The sequence below is a fragment of the Eupeodes corollae genome, chromosome 1, assembly GCF_945859685.1.
Source record: "Eupeodes corollae chromosome 1, idEupCoro1.1, whole genome shotgun sequence".
In the NCBI taxonomy this organism is placed as follows: domain Eukaryota; kingdom Metazoa; phylum Arthropoda; class Insecta; order Diptera; family Syrphidae; genus Eupeodes; species Eupeodes corollae.
In genome coordinates, this window is record NC_079147.1 from 261,344,983 (window position 1) to 261,356,256 (window position 11,274).

Sequence of the window (11,274 nt, forward strand, 5' to 3'; positions counted from 1 at the left end):
CAACCATTTAAACCAAACAAAAAAAAGAAATATTAAATTTTGATTCATAGTACTTAAATTAAACACACACAAAAAAAAAAAATTGGTAAAAGTTAAGATAAATTTTCAAAGAAATCATAAATATCTAGACGTGATAAAGCAAACAACTTTGTCAAAAAAAAAATCATTAGCACGCACATTAAAACGATAATTCCAAACGTGTCTTTTACACCCTCACACTCGCATGATAAAACCCCATAAAAAAATAATATAGGTACCCAAAAATTTAAATCATCCTTTCAAAGTTTGTATAATTATGTACGACTTTTTTAGAACCAAAAAACCACCCCAACACCACCAATACCTAACTTATACACGCGTTTTACCACAAAACAACACAAAAACAAAATATCAGCTAGCATCAAGGTTATTTTGTTTACTGTACACTTTCTGTTATAAGAATTAAAGCTTAAACAATAAAAATGATAAAGTATTATTTTTGTTGTTGTGTGTTCTTTTTTTATTTATTCTACTGGAAAAAATATTCCATGATTCACAACAAATGTCAAGGTTATGTTTTTTTTCTGTCATTTTGATCCCTAAAAATTTCACAAAAAAAAAATTGTCCTAACCAAAAAATTTTGTGAAGATTGAAAAAAAAAATTCCGGTCATTTGATCAAAAATCCAACAACAACAAAAATATTACGCGCCAATCGACCAGAGTCTTTATAACAACAACGAAAAATACGTTAGAAATATGACAACAACAAATATTATAAGAAGTTTTATTTAAATTAATACCAGAACGAAAGAGCAAAAAAAAATTATCAACGAGCAAAAAGAATACAAAATACAAAATACAAAAAAAAATGGCATACGACCTTGTATCGAGTTATTTTTCAACCTTGAAATTATAAACGAGCAAAGCAACAGCTAATAATAAAATACATACTGACTAAGACAAGAAATTCTAATAATATAGGTATGTTTGTGTTTAATTCGGACGGAGTGATGGTGGTGGTGGTGGTGCTAATGGTGTGTATAATAATGATGATGGTGACAACCCCTTGATTACACGACACCAACAATTCCATGCCTAAGATCTTATGGGGTGAGTTTTACAAAAGGGGTACACCAACGCCACCGCCGCCATTACAGCCACAAGGAGAACTAATACGTAACTGTTATCAGTTTATCAAACATACCATAAGTACAGTTGGCGCGCAATGCACATTTTTGTATGGTAGAAACTATATCAGTCCATCATCAGTCAACATCAAAACTATAAAAACTGCAACTTTGTTGTGTCAGTCAGAAAAATTATAACAATATATTCAAAAGCGTCACTTCTTAACCCCCCCCCCCCTCACCTTCACAATTTTAAGGAATGGGAAATAGAAAATAAAATGCTAAATAAACACACGTGCGCCAACCGATAAACGAAAAACAGTTTAAAATTATATTTTTATTGATCCTCTCCTTATTATTACCGAGAGAGTGAGTGTGTAAAATAATTCAACAAAATACAAAGCACACACATATTTAAGTAGCCGCAAAAACAAATTTATACACAAAAATCTAAATTTCTAGACAGACGACGTCATTCGTGAACGACCTTGTGAAATACGAGGAAATCATTTCTGTTTTTGTTAAATAAACGTCTCTCATACACAACACCACACACACACATCCATAGATCACAACACATTATATCAGTATATGACAACAACGAACAATGTATTAGTAACACATTCTGACAGTTCAGTTCGTTTAAGTTGTTTAATATTGTATTAAACTTCAAATTAGTTAAGGTTAAGGTTAAGTTGATGTGATAAAGAGATTCGTTTATCTCCAAAAAAAAAAAAACCAAAGAAACGAACAAAGACAAATACCAGACATTTTGTTTTATTAGTATATTTTGAGATTTTTGCCATGACATTGACAGTTGTCAGTAGCGAGCGAGGTAAGGTAGTGTTATTCATACGACACATGTATGGCGTTGGCGTCGCTGGAACTAAATTTATTATCTCACACTTTACAGTAGTTTAAAGTTAAATTAAATCAAACCAGTAGCGTCTCGTCTGGTCAATGGATATGTACAGTACATTGTATTAAATTCAATGTCACCTCGCGCTCGCATCATCATCATCTTGAGACCTAGGTAGGCATTGCCAGACAAATGAGAGATGTAGAATAAAAAGCCGGAACGTCAAAAAGATAACTGCATTAACTGCATACATATTATTGCTTCCTTGTTGGAATTAAAACTGTTCTCCGTCTATCTTTAACATTTACATTCATATTTTGTATTTTATTATTCACTATCTATTTGCTGTGCCTCCCTTCACATGTCAGTTTAAGGTATACACCGATGTCGATGTCATTTTTATTGTGAAGGTCAAACAAAATCATTGCGCGCAGTTAGTGGCGCTGCGCATTTGCAAACAACAAATAAAAAAAACACACAACAAAGTCAGAGCTTGATTTCTTGATACCTCCATAGGTATTTGTATTTATCCGTCCAGCTAAGAAAAGGTAGATATTTTATTCCACACACAATATTTTTTAATATTTCACCACACTCAAATTCTCAACTATTTGCCGGTTCTTCTTTTCTTCTTCTATAATTAAAATTTCATTCAAGGTTATCGCTTGATGCTTAAATACCCCATCAGAAAAAAAAACAATTTCACCAAAATAGCTAAAAATACATAATGGCGGCGCAGATGTTCGTCCATAAGTCAAAGCTAACGGTAGTGGTGGTTGTTGCTAGTGGAATGGATGGCGTTTTGTGTAAACCACGTGGATTCTAATGTTAATGTGACATGCAAAAAGAAAAAACAGCGTTCTCGTGGTTGTTGAGTTCTAGCACCAAGCAGCGCGTCACATGGCGGACAAGCTAATTGATCATTTTCTCTACGAACCCGGTAGTTTAATTACAAAAAGCACCGCTATCGCTACACTCCTCCTCCACATGCACTTTGAAAAGCTAGTTTTCCCCCCACACTCACCCACTCTGTTGCGGAGGGTTGCTTTGCTATAGGCTATAGTAGATATACACATTTGAATTCTTCTCACACAAGTTGATAGTTTAAGCTTATAACGCTGCTGGCTTTGTTGGCACGCCATCCATGCCAGGCAGGCATACCTACCGTTCAAGAACCTTGAACTCTGGTTCGTCGACCTTGACGTTAATGTCATTCTACTCTATAGAACTATTTGTTTGAGCATGTACAAAGTGGCGACAAAATGGTCGGTTTCCTCTGAAAGTTCGTTTGCTGATAGTTTTTGGTGTGGACTCTTCTTACAAATAGAACTAAGGCATAGTGAGAAGAAAGCTTTTGCTGGCAATGTAGCCGGGTGAGAGAGCTTTTGTTTTGATTACATACTTGTTTCGCTATCTCATAATATACGAATACGAGTACAATAGAACAGGAAGAGAAAAAACAATGAACTTAAACTAGGTGGGTAGGTTTTATTGATTTTCCCATAGTTTGCTATTCGATTTGACCTTCGCGTGAACTTTTCCCTGGTTGGCGTCTCACTCTGACTCTACCTTCAAACATGATTCAAACCACATATTTTTGTTTGTTCATTTCCTACATATAAAACAGTTAAGCTGATTTCTAATTTGTGTTTCTTTTCTTTTCTCCTGCAGGCATGCCCTCTAAATCCTGCACCGGAACTACAATCAGAGCAGGAATTCTCACAGCGCTTCGCCCATGTTATCCGTGGTGTGATCGATTTCGCCGGCATGATACCCGGCTTCCAGTTACTTACGCAAGATGACAAATTCACACTCCTCAAGGCGGGATTATTTGATGCGTTGTTTGTGCGACTGATATGTATGTTCGATTCGTCGATTAACAGTATTATCTGTTTGAATGGACAAGTGATGCGTCGCGATGCTATACAAAATGGAGCGAATGCACGTTTTTTGGTAGATTCAACATTTAATTTCGCCGAGCGAATGAATTCTATGAATTTGAGTGATGCTGAAATTGGTTTGTTCTGCGCAATTGTGCTGATTACGCCAGACCGACCGGGTCTGAGGAATACCGAGCTGATTGAGAAAATGTATTCGAGGCTAAAGACCTGTCTGCAGTCGATAATCAATCAGAATCGCCCAGATCAGCCTGAGTTTATGGCGAAATTATTGGAAACAATGCCGGATTTGCGTACTTTGAGCACGTTGCACACAGAGAAGTTGGTAGTTTTCCGGACGGAACACAAAGAGTTGTTGCGTCAACAAATGTGGTCGATGGAAGATGAACAGCCGTCGAAGAGTCCAGCGTCATCGTGGGACGATGTGCGAATGGACGATGTGGCGAAATCACCATTGGGATCGGTTTCGAGCACAGAATCTGGCGATTTGGAGTATTCATCACAATCATCGCTGGCGTCGTCAGCTCCCTTGCTGGCAGCTTCATTGTCTGGTAGCTGTCCGTTGCGTAATCGTGCCAATTCGGGTTCATCCGGAGAAGATATCGATATTGTGGGCCCACATGCTCATCTCACTCAAAATGGTCTGACAATCACACCGATCATTCGATCGCATTCCCACAACCAGCTGCACCATCATTTGACATCGGGCACTACGCATCATCATCGCTATAGAAAACTAGACTCGCCGACTGATTCGGGAATTGAAAGCGGCAATGAGAAGAACGAATCCTCGAAAACTGTTAGCAGCGGTGGCAGTTCTTCATGCTCTAGCCCTCGATCCAGTGTAGATGACGCTATGGACGCAGAAACCTCCGCACAAAGTCTATCGACGACAGCTGCTGCAGCAACCAGCAGCAGCACTATTGTGGCTTCATCGGCATCTCCATCAACCGCCATGGCAAGTTCTTCCTCGTCATCATCATCACCGTCGTGCACATCCAGTGCGGCCATGAAGCGACAGATTGTAGAAGATATGCCAGTTTTGAAGCGTGTGCTCCAGGCGCCACCATTGTACGATACAAACTCGCTGATGGACGAGGCGTATAAGCCGCACAAAAAATTCCGCGCCCTTCGTCACCGAGACTTCGATTCGGCTGAGGCTGACGCAAGCAGCACACCGGGCTCAACAACATCAGCAATGCCAGGCGCAAGCAGCCCGATGCAATCTTCTTCAATGCCAGCACAAGCTCGGCAGCACCCACAGAGCCCACCACCTGCATCATCATCAACTGCATCACCATCTCACCATCACTCTCTACCACCGCATCAACATCAAAGCCAGCTTCACATGCATCTGACGCGCAACACCAATACCAACAACAACGGCAGCAGTAGTCGCGACAGCAGCGCTAGCAGCGGTAACTACCAACAGCACTCCACTCTGTCCAGCACTCACTCCGTGCTGGCAAAGAGTCTAATGGCCGAACCACGCATGACACCCGAACAAATGAAGCGCTCCGACATCATCCAAAACTACATCATGCGCGATCAAAATACCGGCCAATCTAACGGTCTGCTTGTATGCACTGCAAATTCCCCCGCTCCACAGCATCACTATGCAAGCTCAGGTTCGCCAAGCTCAAGTTCGAACTCCAACTGCTCATCACCTTCTACGACGACAGTTACACTCGCCTCCCCACCACCATCCTCCTCGGCGGCGTCATCGTCAACACTGCATCCGCCACCAGCTGGCACACCAAACGGTATGCGGTGGCAGGGTCATTCAGTTATCACCACCACCACCATTCGCCAACAATCAGTTTCACCAAATTCGAATGGCAGCAGCAGCAGTGGCGGAAGCAGCAACTACTTTCAATCCCCCCACTCCACATCAGTTTCACCACCACGCCCTTCCCCCTCGGCACACTCACCACGCCTCCTCGAGTTGCAAGTCGACATCGCCGATTCCCAGCAACCGCTAAATCTATCCAAAAAGTCTCCAACACCCCCACCTTCAAAAATCCAAGCACTCGTCGCGCACAAATATCCAACAATGTCCGCAGATGTCACAGTGACAGCGACAACCACCGCCTCACCGCAACCACCCACGCCACAGGTGCACAAAGTCCTCCTTGAAGCGTAACATGTGGCCGCACGCAACAGAGCCAGAGACAACAACGAATACCGTGCGTCAACAACAACAACTGCTACTACAACACAAAAACTGTCAAACAAATAAGCAGCGACAGCGCAAAGTAAAAGTATTAGCGGCTCATGTCAACGCATCATTATAACGGTGACGTTTTGTAAATAGTGTCATTTTGTTTTGTTGGTTCCCTGTTTCCCTGTACAAACACTCAATAATTCAAAAACAAACACACCTAATAATTTTCTATAAAGCGAATTATTACGCGATGGTGCTCCAGTGGCTGGCAGAGATGAGACAGACGATGATTTAATACAAATGAAAAGAGATGCAAATACAAACATCGATTTATTTTGAAACAAAAAACAAATTACTGACTAAAAAAAAATGATATAAAAACATTAAACAAAAAAGAGCGAGACTGAATTACATTTAGGCATTGGGATTTGGGAAGGGGTGACAATTTTTTGAAAAAAGGGGACAAAAAATTAAAAAAAAAAAACTAAACAAACAAAAAACAGCGAAAATTATTTATTTTCATTATAAAAAATAAAAAAAAATTAAAAAAAAATAAACATTTGGGGATATGAAGATGAAGAAAGAAGGTGACATAACATTGAATGTTGTACAAATTGTATTTAAAGATTTAAAAAACAAATAATAATAAAATAACTATAAAAAGAAGAAAACAGAAAATGTCCTTAAAATTTAAGCGAGATTTTAAAAACACAACACAAAATAATTAATTTAAAAATAATAAAATTTTAACAAAAACAAAACTGTATTATTTAATAAAAACAAAAAACTCTTAAATTTAAAAAACAAAACAAAAATCACATCTCTGCGAGATAATCATTTAAAAAATGACATCGGACAAACAGACAAAATACAAAAAACAAAAACAAAAAACTGGGTGGATTTATTTTGTTTATTTTTTTTTTGTTTTTTTAAAAGAAATTACAAGAAAAAAAAAGCTCTAAGCTAAGCATCATAAATTCAAAAAACAAAAATCAATGAAAATATTAAATAATTTAAATTTTAACTTAGTTATTAAGCTGTAAATAAATATGCAAACTACTTCATTTTAATAAAAACAAAATATTAAAAACAAAAACTACATAAATGTCTTAAAAGATTGATATAATTTATAAAACAATTAAAAAAAAACACCCAAATTTAAATTTTATTAAAGTTAAATTTAAAAATAAAAATTTATTATTTTTTAGAGATCTCTTTTTTTTTATTAAAATATAAATTAAAAATTCTTTGTTAAATTTTATTTTCCTTTTTTTTCATTGTCATCTTAAGTGTGAATGAAAAAAAAAAAAAAAAACACAATACCCCTCCCAAAAAAAAAAAACAAAAAACATGAGAGATTTTTTTTATTATTTAAAAAAATAAATTGTTTTGAAATTTCTTATTTGTAATAAGTATGAACGAGAAATGAAGTTGTTTTCTAATTTTATTGTGAAAGTGAAGATATATTTAATAAAAACAAAAAAGATTTAAGATTTTTTTTAAGCATAAACATTATTATTATTATTAAATTTATTATATTCTGTATATATAAACAAAAAACACAAACAAAAAAAACTGTTTTCTTATTCTCTTGTGTATTCTAGAATTTACTATTGTTATTGAAAATTAAAACAAAACAAAAAACTATAAATATAAAAATCATACAATATATTATCATTATTCTTATTATTATAATTATACTATAATTATTATTATTATATAAAGAGAAAATAAAAAAAGAAATATTTCATTTTTATTGAAAAAAAAAAGAAAAAATTGTTTTTATTTTTTTAATTCTTCATCTTTTTTTTTAGTTTGTTTTGGTTTTCTATTCACTTTGCTTCTTTTTTTCTTCTACTCCGCATGTGCTGCCTTTTTCCACAGAGATTTTCTTTTGTTCGTTGATTTTGTGTTCTCTTTCGTTTGTTTTTTTCCACAGATTTTCATTTTTCTTTCAGATTTTTTAAACAATTTTCAAAAAAATAAAGAAAATTAAATTGGAAAACACACACAAGTAAAAACTCCGATTCTGGTAGAATCTTCGTAGTTGGTTAGTGTAGTTTGAATGTCTGTATGAAAGTAATAAAACAAAAATACAAAAAGTAATTTCTTAATGTTAAAAATAAGTGTATTTGTATTTACAAGATAAACATTAATTATATCAAAAGTATTCACTGTAAAAAAGAATTAAAATTAAATTTAAAAAATAAAAGTATAAGCTCACTCAGTGAAGCCACAAAACCAACCCCATCAGAATAAGATTAATCTAAATTTAACAACTTAAATAAATAAAACAAATTTTAAATTTGAAATGATTGTATAGTTAATAAAACAAATTAATAATTAATAATTATACTTACATATTACAAATAAATAAAAAAAAAACAAAGTAAATACAAAGAAAATAAGAATTGTATGTATTTTGTCCATAATTTTAAATAAAAAACATATTTACTTAAAAAAAATACAAAAAACAAATGCAGAAAATGAAGACAAACAATTTGAACAATTACAATGAACATAAAACTAAAAAAGAAAAAGAAAAATTAATGAATGAATTAAGAATAAAAAACAAAAACAAAACCCAAATGTTGATGAGTGGATTAAATATGCATATACATATATTATAATAAAAAAAGTAAGAAAGAACAAAAGAAAAAAATATAAAAAAAATAAGAAACAAAAACAAATTATCATAAATAAAGAAAAACAATTTTTGTTTTAAAAAATAAAAAAAGCCGGTTTTATTATTTAAAAATGGTCAACTTTTGCTGGTTTTTGCTATGAGGTGAAGATCTAATGGATTCTTTCAAAGGGGCTTGTTTTGGAAACGTTGAGGATTATTGGTGACACTTGGACACGGATATAAAACCTATAATCCATTGGGATTAACGACAATTATCTCATGCTAGTTTCACCAGTTTTTGAGGGGGTGAGCTATGGGTTTCTACGTTGTGGATGATTTATGGTAAAACAGTAAGTAAAGGGTGATTTTTTTGAGGTTAGGATTTTCATGCATTAGTATTTGACAGATCACGCGGGATTTCAGACATGGTGTCAAAGAGAAAGATGCTCAGTATGCTTTGACATTTCATCATGAATAGACTTACTAACGAGCAACGCTTGCAAATCATTGAATTTTATTACCAAAATCAGTGTTCGGTTCGAAATGTGTTTCGCGCTTTACGTCCGATTTATGGTCTACATAATCGACCAAGTGAGCAAACAATTAATGCGATTGTGACCAAGTTTCGCACTCAGTTTACTTTATTGGACATTAAACCAACCACACGAATGCGTACAGAAGAGAATATTGCGTCTGTTTCTGAGAGTGTTGCTGAAGACCGTGAAATGTCGATTCGTCGCCGTTCGCAGCACTTGGGTTTGTGTTATTCGACCACATGGAAGATTTTACGCAAAGATCTTGGTATAAAACCGTATAAAATACAGCTCGTGCAAGAACTGAAGCCGAACGATCTGCCACAACGTCGAATTTTCAGTGAATGGGCCCTAGAAAAGTTGGCAGAAAATCTGCTTTTTTATCGACAAATTTTGTTCAGCGATGAGGCTCATTTCTGGTTGAATAGCTACGTAAATAAGCAAAATTGTCGCATTTGGAGTGAAGAGCAACCAGGAGCCGTTCAAGAACTACACATGCATCCCGAAAAATGCACTGTTTGGTGTGGTTTGTACGCTGGTGCAATCATTGGACCGTATTTTTTCAAAGATGCTGTTGGACGCAACGTTACGGTGAATGGCGATCGCTATTGTTCAATGCTAACAAACTTTTTGTTGCCAAAAATGGAAGAACTGAACTTGGTTGACATGTGGTTTCAACAAGATGGCGCTACATGCCACACAGCTCGCGATTCTATGGCCATTTTGAGGGAAAACTTCGGAGAACAATTCATCTCAAGGAATGGACCGGTAAGTTGGCCACCAAGATCATGCGATTTGACGCCTTTTTGGGTTTTTTTATTTAAAGTTCTCAAGCTCTTAAAAAATCACCGTTTATTAATTTTTCACACAGAAGAGCTAGGTACGTGGTTTATATCAGGTCTTGATAGAATCTTCACTATGTGTGAAAAATATTTGTTAAAAAATTGAAAAGTTGAGAGTTAAATTGTAATTTTAAAACAGGTTACGTATAATAAAAACCCGAAGTGTTCTTCCATTTGAATATACCAATAGAAGGTCTGGGATCAAATCTGAGCTTATTCCACTGAAACTAACAGAAAGGTTTTAAAATAGGTCAAGTTTTCTTCACTTTTTTCGAGCACACTGGCTTTTATTTCGAAAATAGTCTTTCAAATAATCGTTCAATGGCGTATCAACATACCACTTCGAAAGGTGACCTTTGTAACCGAAGACAAAGGGAGGATATCATACATTTTCTAGGGCAATGTCCAATCTTGAGAGAGATAAGAGGAAACGTATTCGAAAATGACTATTTAACAGAGGATTCGTGTACTTCATTATTAAATGTGATGGATGTTAATAAACTATGCTCGTACACAACCGTCAAGACTGCACTGAAATATAGGAGCCCCATATAGAACGCCAACTTTTAAACAATTAAAAACAATAAAAGGACAATATTACAAGGTGGCGGTACAGTCCGGTCTGGGGACGGACCTGGCCAAGCAACATGCATCTCCAGCCAGCTCGGTCCCTAGCTATCTGTCCCTAGTTTTAGACGGCAAGTTGGTTGAGGTCTTCATCCAGCTGAGTCGCGGTCTTCCTTTACTGCGCCGCCGTCCCTCGTGATTGGATTTGAAGAACTTCCGGGCTGGAGCGTTGATGTCCATTCGCTCTTGGATTTTAATTTTGTTAACTAGGTGAGTGTCGCTGTACAGCCCGTACAGTTCGTCGTTATATCTTCTCCTCCATTCTCCATCTATGCGTATGGCACCAAAAATCGCCCGAAGAATTTTTCTCTCCAAGCATCCTATGACGCTCTCATCTCTCTTTGACAGATTCCAGGCCTCAGTGCCATAAATTATAACCGTGATGATGGGTGTCTTTACTACTCAATAGCCTTCTAAGTCCAAAGAAGCAGCGATTTGGAAGAATTATTTTTCGTTTGATTGCAGCGCTAGTGTCGTTTTCTGAGCTTATAGCGGTACGTACGTAGACAAAGTCCTCAACTACCTCAAAGTTATAGATGTCCATTATGACGTTTTGTCCAAGTCGTCGTTGTTCAATGTCCGTTTTTGATGACAGCATATACTTGGTCTTGCCCTCA

General features: G+C 35.9%; 1 protein-coding gene across 5 annotated transcripts in view; it reads left to right on the top strand.

Moving 5' to 3' along the window:
• Nucleotides 1-8,305, top strand: part of LOC129953346 (ecdysone-induced protein 75B, isoforms C/D) — a 352,681-nt gene extending 344,376 nt beyond the window's left edge. For all 5 annotated transcript variants that reach the window (XM_056066471.1, XM_056066480.1, XM_056066495.1 and 2 more), the window contains one exon: nt 3,639-8,305. In XM_056066471.1, coding sequence (XP_055922446.1) covers nt 3,639-6,008 — 2,370 coding nt within the window. In that variant the 3' untranslated portion in view covers nt 6,009-8,305. The remainder of the gene's footprint in view (nt 1-3,638) is intronic.
• Nucleotides 8,306-11,274: the final 2,969 nt, after the last annotated feature.